We start from the raw sequence: 14,299 nt of genomic DNA on the forward strand, positions 1-14,299 counted from the left end.
AAAGGGAGATTCTGTTCTTATTTTTCTCCTGCTTGTAGAAGCACTGTGCATCCAAGAAAGAGATTTTGCTTAGAGCTTATATGTGCGCATATGTCCCTTCAAGTCATCTGTTGACTTATGAGTTTCATAGGGTTTTCTTAGGCAAGGAATCCTGAGCGATGGCTGTTTGTTTATTTATTGTATTCTATTTATATGCTGCCTTTCTCCCAGAATGGGACCCAAGGCAGCTCACAAGGCAGTTTTGTCAATTCCTTCCTCTGAAATATAACTTCTGAAATATAGACTACGGCCAGGAAGACCAGGGTTCGATTCCCTGCTCAGCCATTGAAATCCACTGGGTGAACTTAGGTTAATCACACACTCTCAGCCCCAGAAAGTCCCATGATAAATTCACCTTAAGAGATGCCATATGTCAGAAACAACGTATGAGCCCAGGTGGTGCAGTGGTTAAATGCCTGTACTGCAGCCACTCACTCACAAACCACAAGGTTGTGAGTTCACTGCCAGCCAAGGGCCCAGTCTTTACTCTGGCTTGCATCCTTCTGAAGTTGCTAAAATGAATATCTAGTTTGTTGGGGACAATTAGCTTACACTTTGTAAACCACTTAGGGAGTGTTTAAGTGCACCGGTAAGTGGTACAGAAATGTACTTGCTATTGCTATTGCAGACACACATCATCTGCAAAGTATACTCACAACTTAAGTATACACCCTTTCCCTCCACCGCTCCCTTCTCCTTCTGTGTCATGTCTTTTTAGATTGTAAGCCCGAGGGCAGGGAACCGTCTAATTAAAAAGATTGTATGTATAGTGCTGTGTAAATTTACAGCGCTTCATAAATAAAGGTTAATAATAATGATAATAAAGTAGACTGAGGGCACAGGAATACATGCTTTCTCTATCCCAGCTAACACCCATCTACACAACTTTGTATGATTCTTGGGCATTTACTGAGCTAATGTTGTGTAGTAGTTTGAGTGTTGGACTACAACTTTGGAAAGCAGGGTTCAAATCCCCACTTGGCCATGGAAACCTGCTGGATTACCTTGGGCAAGTCACACATTCTCAGCCTCAGAGGAAGGCAATGGCAACCCCCCTCTGAACAAATCATGCCATGAAAAAACCCATGATAGGGCCAACTTCTTCTTGTGTGCCTTTGAGTCATTTCTGATCTATCGCACGTGTCACCTTGGGTTGCCCTAAGCTGGAGTCAACATGAAAGCAAACAACAACAAATGATGTTTCAAAGCATCCTTTTTATTTATTTTGCAGTCTCAGGCAAAATTGATTTTACAAAAAAACAAGTGGGATGTGCAAGAAAATATTGCATCATGTCCTGATCCCAGCCAAGATTTTTTAATGATATTCTATTCAGTCTCTTCTCATCCCACCTGACACTTAGCATTCTGCACCCACTGAACATACTCAGTACTCATTAGACTTGTTTTTTTATTATTAAAGTTTTCACCCCTTAGTTTCTATCTCCTCTCAATTTTATTTTATTTTATTTTTTGGTCTACTTCTGTACATTTAGGAGTTTGCTGGACGATGCTGATACTTGCCCCTTGTTTCTCAGTGGCTTCCTTTGGCTCCATTGGGATCATAACTCAAGACCTAAGTCCTATTAGTATATGACACAGAGCTTTGAAACAGGCAATAGTAAGGCCTTTGCTGAAGAAACCTTCCCTTGATCCCCTATCCATGAGCAATTATAGACCTGTCTCTTTGTTACCATTTTTGGGCAAGGTGATTGAGAGGGCAGTCGCTTTTCAGCTCCAGGCGGACTTGGATGAAACCGATTATCTTGACCCATTTCAAACTGGTTTCAGGGCGGGCTACGGAGTTGAGACTGCCATGGTCGCCTTAGTCGATGACCTCCGTCTGGCCACCGACAGAGGAGATATAACTCTGTTGGTGCTCTTGGACATCTCAGCGGCCTTCGATACCATCGACCATGGTATCCTTCTGGAGCGCCTGGGAGAATTAGGTATCAGGGGCACTGCGCTCCAGTGGTTCCGGTCCTATCTCTCAGGAAGGCTACAGATGGTGAGGCTGGGGGACAGTTGCTCTCGGAAAAGAGAGCTTACATCGGGCGTCCCTCAAGGCGCCATTCTGTCCCCCATGCTATTTAATATTTACATGAAGCCGCTGGGAGAGATCATCCGGAGCCATGGAGCTCGGTGTTATCAGTACGCTGATGACACCCAGATCTATCTCTCCATGTCTCTGACTGACACAGTGACTAAGGATGGCATCTCTCCTCTGGACGCCTGCCTGGGGTCAGTAATGGGTTGGATGAGGAAAAACAAACTCAGATTGAATCCAGAGAAAACAGAGGTACTCATGATAGGTTTGCCTGGCCCGGGCAGGGGAATTTGTCATCCTGTCCTTGATGGGATTAAACTTCCCCTGAAGGACAAAGTACGTACTTTGGGAGTACTCCTGGATCCATCCCTATGTTTATCATCTCAAATAGATGCGATAGCCAGGAGTGCCTGGCATCAGCTTCGGCTGATACGCCAACTACGTCCCTGTCTGGATCGAGGGGACCTAGAAAAAGTAGTACATGCACTGGTAACCTCTCGTTTGGATTTCTGCAATGCGCTCTACATGGGGCTACCTTTGTATCAGGTTCGGAAACTTCAACTGATCCAAAATGCAGCAGCCAGGCTAATTACGGGCACAATGAGATTTGATCATATAACACCTATTTTAAAATCTCTACACTGGCTGCCAATTCGTTTCCGGTCCCAGTACAAAGTGTTGGTTATTACCTTTAAAGCCCTAAATGGCTTGGGCCCGGGTTACTTGAGGGAACGCCTCTCCCTGCGTAATCCTCCCCGCACACTCAGAATTTCTGGAAAACTGTCTCTTAACCAACCTAAGGTGAGGTTGGCGTCCACTCAACAAAGGGCCTTTTCGGCCGTGGCGCCCTCTCTATGGAATGCCTTACCTGAAGGGATCCATCTTAGTGGATCAGTGGAAGCCTTTAAGAAGGCTTTAAAAACTCATCTCTTCCTTCAAGCCTTCCCTCCTAATTCCGTTTAAGAATATTTTCCCCTATCGATGTATAGTATCTATGATTTTTGATTTTAACAATGTCATTGGATGTTTTAAAATTTTGCTTGCATTTAATCTATTTTAATTATCTACTTTTAAGATGTGGTTTTTACTGTTCTTATTGTCTGTTTTTAACAATTTCTGTACACCGCTTTGATCGATGGAAAAGCGGTTAATAAATGAACAATTTATTATTATTATTATTTGAAAATAAAGATATAGCCACGTTAGTCTGTAGAATCAGTACATAGAGAGGTCTCGTAGCACCTTTGACACTAACTGAAAGAAGGAAGTTGGCAGCATAACCTTTCGTAAACTTAAGTCTAGGAAAGCTTATGCTGCCAACTTCTTTCTTTCAGTTAGTCTCAAAGGTGCTACAAGATCTCTCTACATACAGAGCTTTAAAAAGTTTGCCTTTTTAGCACTAAAACTCCCAGAAAGCCCCATGAGTAACACATTACTTTTTTGAACCCACATGCTGCTAGTGGATTCTCTGAACTGTATTACAAAAATAACTTTCCAGAGGCCTTAACACTTCTGCTTGTTATTATGTGCCTTCAACTAGTTTCTGACTTATGGCCACTCTCAGGTGTTTCTTGGCAAGATTCTTGGGAAGATTGGTTCAGAAAAGGGTTTGCCTTTGCTTTCCCAAAAATGAGGAAGTATGAGTTATCCAAGCTCACCTAGGAGCTACAAGATCTCTTTACATACTGATTTTACAGACTAACATGACTGTATCTTTGAATTCCAAGCTCATCCAGTGAGTTTCCATGCCTGAGCAGGGATCTGAACCCCAGTCTCCAGAGTCCTAGTCCAACTCTGAAACCACTACACCATGCTGCTAGGGCTAGTCAAAAGTCCACCAAATCCATCACTATTTAGTCATACAGGGACCAAGCATTCAGTTGCCCCAACTCACCAATCACTCCCCAGCAACTTGTATTCAAATTGCATTGCAACAGTATCCAGAAGATATATATGAGGCTCTCACTGTGGCAGGTTATATTCTGTTTAGACTGCATGGGCTTAAAGGTATTCCGCTAAGGCCAATACATCCAATATTGGATACAGGCAAGGTTAACCAAAGCCTGTCCATTAATTATCTCCGGCTTCCACTTGTATTAACTTCTGCTGTGGCATCATGACCTGTTCGATCACCCTTGCGAACTCACAGCATTCGTGCAAGGGGCTTTACACTGTAATTCCAGCTAAGCTCCTTGCATCCTGAATTTCAAGACTCCTTGAAAATTCAGCTCCTCTTCTTAGGGTGCTACAGACATTTGGTATGGACAGATTCCCAACATTTATTTTATTTTTATTTTTTTGGTGGGGGGAGTACAGAATAGGCGAACCCACAGCCATTCAGGGACTTCAAAAGGGGGATGTTGGATTAAGCCTAAGAGGACAAAGCAATATGTAATAGCTGATTTACAGCTGTCTTCACTCTTTTCACAAGGTGCGTCTTTCTTGCCATCTGTTATCTATTTAGAATTTTTTTTACCCTACAGACCAAGACAGCTGAGCATTACTGCATAACTAAGCCCCTGAATCTGGAGAATTAAGAGATCCTGGGAAAGGAAGGCAATGATGATGAGCATCACTTGTCATGAGTATATAAAGTAAGCACTTGGATTATCTTTTATTTTAGATTTTTAGCGTAGTTTACACTAGCCAGGTCTTATAAGGGTAAAACAGAGAATCTCTGAAACTTTTTACATTCAGCTGGAACAGAATGATTACCTAGCTTTTTTTTTTTTTAAATACATGTAAATATAACAGATACAGTCGGCCCTCTGTATCCAAGGATTTAACCATTCACAGCTTGAAATTACAGTGGGCCCTTGGTATCTGCTGCGGTTTGGTTCCAGGATCCCCAGTGGATACCAAAATCTGTGGATGCTCAAGTCCCATTAAATACAATGGTGCAATAAAATGATGTCACCTATATAAAATGGCAAAATCACACTTTGCTTCCATGAATGGCTGAATCCATGGATAAACAGTCTGTGGATATGGAGGGCTGACTGTATGTATACATTCCAAAAAGCAAATCTTGATTTTGCCATTTTATATAAGGGACACCATTTTACTATGCCCTTGTATTTAATGGGACTTAGAGCATCCATGAATTTTGGTATCCCCAGGGGATTCTGACACCAAGCCCCAGCAAATACCAAGGGCCCACAGTATATACTGTAACAAATAATTCTATTTTTGATTCTTGCCAGCCCTAGAGTGATTTCTCAAGACATAAAGAGCCTATGTTTAGGAGGTGCAATCTGCTATTGGGTCACTTGCTGTGATATCACAGAAAGGCTGAGTGGGTGGGAATGGCTGGAACACCCTGAGGACTGCCATTAGCAACCAACAATACACATGCAAATCACTCCTGCCTTTCCAGATCACACAATATATATAGCCAAGTCCTTTGCAGGCAAACATTCTCTGAAGATGCCAGCCACAGATGCTGGCGAAACATCAGGAAGAAACTCTGCTAGAACATGGTCACATAGCCCCCCCCAAAAAACCACAAAAAACTTTTGAAGTTCTGTTTTGTCTGGGAACAAAAACTTCATACAGGACCAAAAGAGAGCAGGAACATTATGCTGCTATGTTGGGGAGGGGTCAGAGGCAACACTGGTCACAAAAATAATCTGGAAAAAGTTACTTTTTTGGACTGTAATCCCCAGAAATGAGGTCTAGCATGGACCACACTGAAGGAAGTAGTTTTGAGTATTGGATTATGTCTCTGGAGGCCAGGATTTGAATCCCTACCCAGCCATTGAAACTCTTTAGATGACCTTGGACAAGCCACATTGTCTCAGCCCCAGAGGAAGGCAAGGGAAAACAGGCTCTCAGCCAGCGGTTCTCAACCTGTGGGTCATGACCCCCTTGGGGGTCGAACGACCCTTTCACAGGGGTCGCCTTCCTCATCATGCTAACATCATTTCACTAACTAGTAACAAAAATAATTTTATGGTTACATGAGGAACTGTATTAAAGGATCGCAGCATTAGGAAGATTGAGAACCGCGGCCAAACCTTGCCAAATTCCTGTGATAGGTTTGCCTTAAGTCAGAAACAACCCTGAAGACACACAAGAGTAATGATGGAACTTTTCCATGGTCTGGTCATGAAGTGTGACCAACAGCTAAGAGCAGCGGGGAAACGGTTCAAGGGCCGAAGGAACCCCAAACCAAGATGGTTTGAAAGACTGGAGACAGATTCAACTGCAAAAAAAGGCAGGGAAATGAGAGGAGGAAAGGCTGCATGAGTAGTACGTGAGAAAAGGCATGGTGCAAAGGGAAATCGGCATGGAGCAAAGGGAAATTAGTATGGGAACAAGAGGAAATTCTGTAGAACCAGAGCCAAAAGCAGTGCTGGAGGGAAAAGACAGGCAACAGGAGTCAGTATGAGACCAAAATACTGATTTGACCTATGCTGCCAAGTATTTGGCAGATCTCTAGTGTGTGTTTATAGTATTTTGGGCTGTGGTTAGCCTGTGTGAGGATACCAAATGTTCAGAGAAAAGTGTCACTATGGATCCTTGACAGACAGCGCAGTTTCTGTGTGGAGAAAGCAAAGGTCAGTTGGCTTGGAATGGAAACCTCTTGCACCAGACTGGTGGACAGCAAGGGTTTTGTGCTTTTGGCAGGAAGTGGAGGCACACAGGCAGGAACACTCAGAAGGCAGCAATGCTTTTGTAAGCTTTCAGCCAAAATTAAACTCCATCCATCCATCTGGAAATAATGAGGAACTCCCCGCTTGGAATTCCTGCCATTCCAGTATAAGGTTTAATTTCATAATTTCATGTTAAGCTCTTATTTTCTGGAGAAGCTGACTTCCTTTGAGGATAACATTTGCAAGAGAGATGAAAGGTGCTCCCAGTTTAAACACAAACCATCCCTTAGTAAAATCTGCAGGGGAAGGGGAGCGGCGGGGGGGGGGGGGGGAGAGAAGGAGGAATACGCACTGTTATTTGGGTTGTTCCTATTCCATGAATAATATCTGGTTTGCCCAGAAGCATTCAAAGTAAAAATAACCTGGAGGGCCCCTTGGCAAAGACGCAACCGAAGTTGTTTAGACAAATTAAGATATTTTCCTTCACATTCTTGACATTAATTAGCAATGGGTTTTCCGACATCCAAATCAAATAATAATAAGAAAATTCCCTTTGCCCCTAGGAATATTTCTGAGTTTCGAATTTAACAGTCAGTGTTTTGCAGTGGTTCTGGGATGTACCCATGAATTAGATATCCAAGAGTTCAAATTTCATGCACTTCATATGTGATAAGCTCTTTAAGCAAAGCATTTTCACTCAACTTCGTACTCCAGTGGTCTACCAGCCAGAGCTTGGAAAGTTACTTTTAAAATGTAGTTTGCTCTTGACAGTGTTTGTTTTCATTCGTCATTACGGTGCTGGAAAATGAGCTTTTGATTGTACAACTATTGCTTCAGCTAATTACTTTTGTCAATTGTCCATTGCTTTTTCTGATAAGAGTGGAGGAATGTAGGCTTGATAAAACAATGGCACAAAACCTGAATTATTCCTGCCAAATTTTTTTAAAATTCTCATGAAACGTAACTTCTGAAGGAACTAGAAAGCATCACTCATCAAAGCACTCAACTAAACTCTCTTACTCTTTACACTACCTTTTAAATGTAACTTCACTGCACCCTAATTACTTGGTTACAGTTAACAAGATTACTTGCAACTTGCTACTTCCAATCTCTCTTTATAGATTTAGCGAGGATTACAGCAATAATGAGCATAAAGAGCTTAAACATTGAAGAACACGACAAAAATGCTCTGTCCTGCTCTGAGTTCCTTCTCTGGCTGGTGTTGGATGATCTGGGTGGAATAAGGACGTTTCCACAGGAACTCCCAACAAGGCAAAGTTCCTTCTGCCAAACTGGCCTTCAGACAACAGGCTGCCTTGTTTTAAAGGACTATTGGAATCTCTCACAGAGGAGCAGATTTTTTTCTCTCCTTATTTTTTACCTTTGCTTTCATCTAGATGTCCTTCAGTTACCTGAGCTTTGCTGTGCTGCTTTCTCCAAATGCCACTTAATTCTGTGTCTTTGTGTGTTTTCACATGTCTGGGGGGTTTCAATCAACTCCTGCTTCTCTCTTTTTAAAAACTGCAGACTTAGGGTACTTATTCTGTGCTGGAATTCAAACATGTTTCAGTTTATAGCTTTGCATAGCTCATGAAATAAAAATCCTTGGACCAAACCTAAGGTTCTTAAGTGATGCACTCTTCTATTTTGGACATGATAAAGTCCGCTGTGACCCACAAGCAACTTTTGGGGAGTGCAACTCAAATGACCATGTGGGCTAGGGGAGAGGGGGATTCTAGGAGTTGTAGTCTAAAAGAGCAACTTTTCTAAACTCTGGCCATGATGGTACAAAGCCAGAATTTACAGGGAGTTGATTTTTTGAATTACTCTCACATGAATGGAATGGAATTTAAAGTTAATAGAATTTAAAGCTTATTTCCTAGACTGAATCTCCCAGATGGCCAGAAGGAGGAGAGGCCCACCTGCATACTCTTCCATTCCATCTGAATTGAGAACAACCACATCTTGACCAAATGTAGGGCTATGACTAACATCAATTTTTTATCCTTTCTTTCTCCTGTATCATTTTAAACACCTTTGCCTGATGAAACCAGTGAAGCTTTGAAAACTTGCAACTTGTACAATGTGCATTTGGGTTGTCCCAATAAAGGCATTAATGTTTTGTGGATTTTGGATGATACTGTACTTTACTACAAGGAGGTATCTTAAAATAATAATTATCTTCCGGACATTATCAGATGAAATTTTGTCAGTGTCATCACTGATTCCTAAGTGCAAGATGTTGAGGAAATCAACTCATTGTGTTCTTTATTTTTGTTACAGGTTGTGCCAGTAGTGACTAAAGTGTAAGATGGAGAAGATTGAGGCTCACAGTGTGATAAAGTTCCATCTTATGACACTACTGTGAAGTAGAAAAGGAATTTCCAAACTGGTCATATGTCCCTCACAGACGAGCCAAGACCTCAAAGACCATCGTTGATGGACAATGAGGCTTCAGTGAAAAAAGTAGAGTGTTTAATCCTGGAAGACAGATGAGCAACCATCCAAATGATCATGAATGAAACTGGTCTCAGTTATGGTAGTATGTGGACAATTTGTCATGATGAACTGCACATGTTTAAGGTGTCTGCACACTGGGTTCCATGTTTGCTAACCCCTTACTAGAAACAAACATGGTGTCACCTTTCAAGACAGATATTGACACTGTTGGAACAGGATGAAGAGGATTTTTTTGGTCATCTGAATAACCATGAATGAATCTTGGATCTATCAGTATAATCCAGAGACCAAAATTATGAGCATGAAGTGGAAGCATACCAATTCCACCCCCACCCCACCCCCCAAGGCAAAGTTGCAAAAGTCAGCAGGGAAGGTCATACAATCAGTTTTTTTGGGACTATGGTGGAGTCATTCTCACAGATTGCAAAGTGACAAACCATCACTGGCATATACTACCGCAATCTTCTGGACAAGTTGTGAGATGCTCTGAAAAAGAAACAGCATGACATGCTTTCCAGAGGCATTTGTCTCCTAGCTGACAATGCACCAGCTCACTCATCTCAAGTTGCAGTTAACAAATGTGGCTTTCAGATTTTGCAGCATCTGCCTTATTCTCCCTACCTCGCACCAAGTCACTTTTTCTTCTTCCCAGAAGTGAAAAATCTGTTGCAGGGTTGCTAACTTCACAACACAAATGACAATATTCATGAAGTGGAAAAGTGGTTTAAAGCACAATCTGCAGACTTCTACAATAACCATATTTGGAGGGTCAAAAAACGCTGGGAAAAATGTGTAAATCTGGATGGTGACTACATAGAGAAAAGTTAACAACTACAAATCAAAACAAACTTTCTGTCATTTTTTTAAAGGTGGTAATTAAAACTTTACGATACCTTTTCATATATGGCTAAACATGGCTACCCCTGGATATGTCTCACAGGGCAGTGATCCTTCCTTGTATCATCAAGAAAGCATCATGTCTCACCTTGGAAGAAAGATTTCAAGTGGTGGTCGTGAATGGTTCTGTCAAAATAGCAATGCTCCCTTCCCTCATAGAAAGTTATAGCAGAACTGTGCGATAACACAACTGCGTGAAAGGACTATAAACACGCTCATTAATTCACATGGTTTAAATTAAGTCTATTGTTGCCATTAAGAAGATTCTCAAGATGGAGGTCTCATTCCACATGACACACTTGAAAGAAAATGGAGTTTTATTTTACATTAGACCTTTGATCTTATCTTTGAATGCACTGAAGGATAAAAAAACTGTACACATTTTACTGTTCAGTTAAAAAGTCAAGACACACTGGCAGGCAGGGTTAATCTCACCATGATTTCTTGCTTCTCTGCTAAACTATAAATTGTCTTGGATGGCAGGCTTTAATCGAACCTAGACCAGACCTGGCTTCAGTTTGCATATCCAAGCACTTTGTGGGCAAGGAGAATGGAGCAGCTTTGCAAGCTGTTTCTGTAAAAACTGACAGCAGCAGGTGTGGGAAGATTTCATTCTCAGAAGACTGCCTGCATTGTTGGATTTCAGCCACAACCCTACCACATTTGGGTCCTAGTCATTAGATTATTCAGTAGCCTGACAGAGATAGGAAAAACATGGGGAAATTTCTGGATTTTTTGGATGGCACTGCCCAAAATCCTTTGGCCATGCTGGCCGGGGGATTCTGGAGCTGTTGTCCAAAAAAGCATACACACACACCCCAAGCACTACAAAAACAACCTTCTTCAGTTCTCTTATAGCACCTAAGACTGGAAACACACAATGTGATATGATGTCACTGGGCTCTTTTGAGTTTCTCTACTTGATCATCCTGGTTGTTGTTTGCAAAGCAGAGAAGCCTGTAAATGGAATGGGATTATTGGAGAGTGAAAAATAAAGATAGAGCTGTTCCACAATATTCTTCAGTTCCAGTTCAGTTTTGCAGTATGGCAAGAAAAATACTGATCTCCGGTGTAGTTTGCAGTGTTTTCCAAATCTCTGTAAAGTCTTCTTTTCTCCCCAGCATTTGACATAGTAATTTTACTTAACATATTGCTGTAATGTTTATTTGAGTGGCAGTTCCAAGTTCCAGAAGGCAGGAATGCTTTTACTGATGAATCCAATTGTAAATGATTAGTGCTAAACTGACAAGACCGACCAAGAGGCCAAAAACTAGCAGTGCACATGCCTGTGAAGAAATTAAGACAAACAAATAAATCCTAAGCAGCAGAAACTAATTTACACTTTGATTCATTAAGTCGGTGATTAAGAGAACATTATTTTGCCTCTTAGGTGGCAGCAGACTTAAACAGTTGCATTTAAAACAAACATGTTAGCTGTGGTTCTTGAGGATATTCAGATGTCACTGACAAAAAGATAATCTGCTCACACAAATGGGCTGCATTTGTGGTTTAGGAAATGATTTCACCAAAGGATTTGCCTTTTCAGCTGGGTAAGGCTATAGTAACCTCCAAAACAGAAACTTGGCTAGACAAATTCGTCACCCAATTTGATAAAACATTATCAGTGGAATGAACTACATATGACCTGGTTTGTGGAAGAAAAGGTCTGCAAATCAAATTAAATTCAGATCCCAGATAAATTCAGATCTCAGATAAACATAAAGAACCTTCCCCTGCCCCCGCCTCCAAGATGCCTGTATTATAACTTTCTTATATCTACTTTCTTGTATCTCTGAGAAGCACCATAGCTCATATGGCAGAGTACACACTGAACACAGCAAGTTTATTTCTTGGATTTACCAAGTCAGAAAGGTTACAAAGTACCTCCGTCTAAAAAAACTCATGTGGGTCAGACTAGACTGTAAGTAATATTGAAGCTTGGAAAAGTTACCTTCTTGGACTACAGCTCCCAGAATCTCTCAACCAGCATCCTCAAGTTCTGTTTTGTATATGGTAAATTCACATGTATGGGTGTAAAGTATATTCATCAATGTTTACATTGCTGATGGGAAAAGGGTCTTCTGAAACTCAAGAAACCATACTAAAAATGGGGACTAACCACCAGATTCTCCACATTTTGGTACTCTTTTTGAAAAGAATGTTGCACATGAATGGTCACACTTCTCCTAAAATATTTTCTGTGCAGTGGTGGGTGGGGGGTGGAGGCGCACGGGAACAATGTATTTGGTGCAAAACACACTGATCTCTTTGTGGAAATATTACTACTATGCAGAAAACAAGTGTTTTGTGAAAGAAACATGTTTTCTATGCAGATGAAGTAAGTATTTGGACACATCCCCAAGAGTCTTGAAAAGCAAAAAGTGATTGAAAATTGCACCAAAACCTTCACAAAGTAGGGAGAAACCCATTGGAATTTTATTCTTGTATGTGAAAATGAAATTGAAAGGCTTACATTTTTACATGTGACATTAATACTGGTCTGCAAAATGCCCACATGGTACATACATTATTAAAGGTAAAGGGCATAACCACCAATGAGAAATTGACATCTTTAAAATAATTTTTCTCACAGAACAAGAAAATGCAGATCCAGCTGCTGTATTCCTGAGCAGAATTTGGACACACTTGCTGGGGTAAGGGGGTTGTAATCCAAAAGGTTTACTTTTCCAATCTGTTTTTCTAGGAGGTGGGGGCAAGGGAAAGCATGTGTTTCAGCACATATCTGTGCCTGCTAAAACAATATCTATCTTCTGGCTTTAGCATTCCAAAACACAATGAAAGAATCACAAAAAGGAATATCTTACCCCAAGCTTATGTTGTGAAATGAAGTCTTCTGTACTGATCTTAAAGTAAAACAACCCAGGATATATAAAGAGTAAGCAGGTTGATGAGGTAGAACCTTGGAAAAGATGAGAGGAAAGTTATTTAGTTATAAGACCTGTATATCCAGATTTTTAAAATGTCAAATTGAGGAAGGAAAATACACACAGAGCACCCAGAACCTTACCAACAACTCCAAAAAATTGTCTGATGTCTGGTACATACATTGCAAGCAAGACAACAATTGCATTGAGTATTAAAGTGATGGAAATGTGGCGGATCAAAGAGAAGGGAAGATGCGAAAACAATACCATGACCACAGCCTTTCTTGCCTGTGGAATTCAAAAGACAAAGATACATGCCAGTAACAAACAACAATATTACCCTGAACTGTCCTATTTTTAATATTTAAATGAAACAAAGCAAACCAAACTAAAATAAAAATGCACCATAAAGACTGTTGCTAACCAAAAATGCTTTTAAAAACATAATCATGATTGCCAAAATGCACAAAATACATGTTGCAAGCTTTCGAAACTCTGCTTGTATTTTGTGCATATTGGTTGGGATGTTACTGTACCTTGTTGTTTGGCCAACACAGCTACTTCTGGATACACTTAAGATTGAATATTGTTGGTGACTTACACAAAAGTAAACACTGTTAAGGAAATGGTTACATGTTCTAAGAAGTTGAACAAGGCTAGTATCCTAATCAAGGCTGCACAAGTAAAACAGGTGAGAATGAATTATTGCCACACATTGTGGGATTGGCTGCACAACAGTGTGATCCAGTAAAACTCCAGTGTAGCATTAACTCCAGCATCAATTTAAAGCATGCAGCTATGTATGTATCCTAGCTTCACCAATCAACCTTAGGCTCTATTATTACAAGAGTAGAAAAATGTGTTTTGAGATCCCAAGAAAGTTTTTTGCTGATTCCTGTTTACTCATTAAATTGCATGCATGCATAAAGGGAAGAAAATCAAGCCAAATATATTTTAGGATACCACTTTCTGCAAACAATGCTATGAAAAAATAAAAAGTTAGCTCTTTATTATTATTATTATTATTATTATTATAGCTCTTTAGGCCTCGTTTTTCAGCTGTTGTTAGTGAGAGCTTGAGGATTGAGATGAACCACTCAAATGGGTGAGACAGTCAAAGCTAGAGAGGTCTGCAAATTATTAAGGAAGTCCTTTTAGCTCGGCCAAGAAATCAACCTGTTTGCAATACTTACAGGAAAGTGGATTAGAGGAACCGTCAACACCACTGCACAGAGGATGCTCACTTTTACTGTCATGATGATGGTATCATGGGGCAGGTACCTACTATATCCTTGCAGCAGCTCTGAGTCCACATGATCTAAAATTGTTTTTTAAAAAGCTATTAGATTAAAAATCATAATTGGAAGTAGACCTCACCT

General features: G+C 40.7%; 1 protein-coding gene across 5 annotated transcripts in view; it reads right to left on the reverse strand.

Moving 5' to 3' along the window:
- Window positions 1-10,334: 10,334 nt before the first annotated feature.
- Window positions 10,335-14,299, reverse strand: part of SLC38A6 (solute carrier family 38 member 6) — a 78,490-nt gene continuing 74,525 nt past the window's right edge. For 4 of the 5 annotated variants that reach the window (XM_089522763.1, XM_089522762.1, XM_089522761.1 and 1 more), the window contains 4 exons: window positions 14,114-14,238; window positions 13,064-13,208; window positions 12,861-12,955; window positions 10,335-11,321 (listed from right to left, as the gene is read on the reverse strand). In XM_089522763.1, the coding sequence (XP_089378889.1) occupies window positions 11,241-11,321; window positions 12,861-12,955; window positions 13,064-13,208; window positions 14,114-14,238 (446 nt within the window). In that variant the 3' untranslated portion in view covers window positions 10,335-11,240. The remainder of the gene's footprint in view (window positions 11,322-12,860; window positions 12,956-13,063; window positions 13,209-14,113; window positions 14,239-14,299) is intronic. The other variant, XM_089522764.1, reaches the window with a different exon arrangement.

The sequence above is a fragment of the Sceloporus occidentalis genome, unplaced genomic scaffold, assembly GCF_023333645.1.
Source record: "Sceloporus occidentalis isolate IW3139 unplaced genomic scaffold, rSceOcc1.0.p SCAF_4, whole genome shotgun sequence".
In the NCBI taxonomy this organism is placed as follows: domain Eukaryota; kingdom Metazoa; phylum Chordata; class Lepidosauria; order Squamata; family Phrynosomatidae; genus Sceloporus; species Sceloporus occidentalis.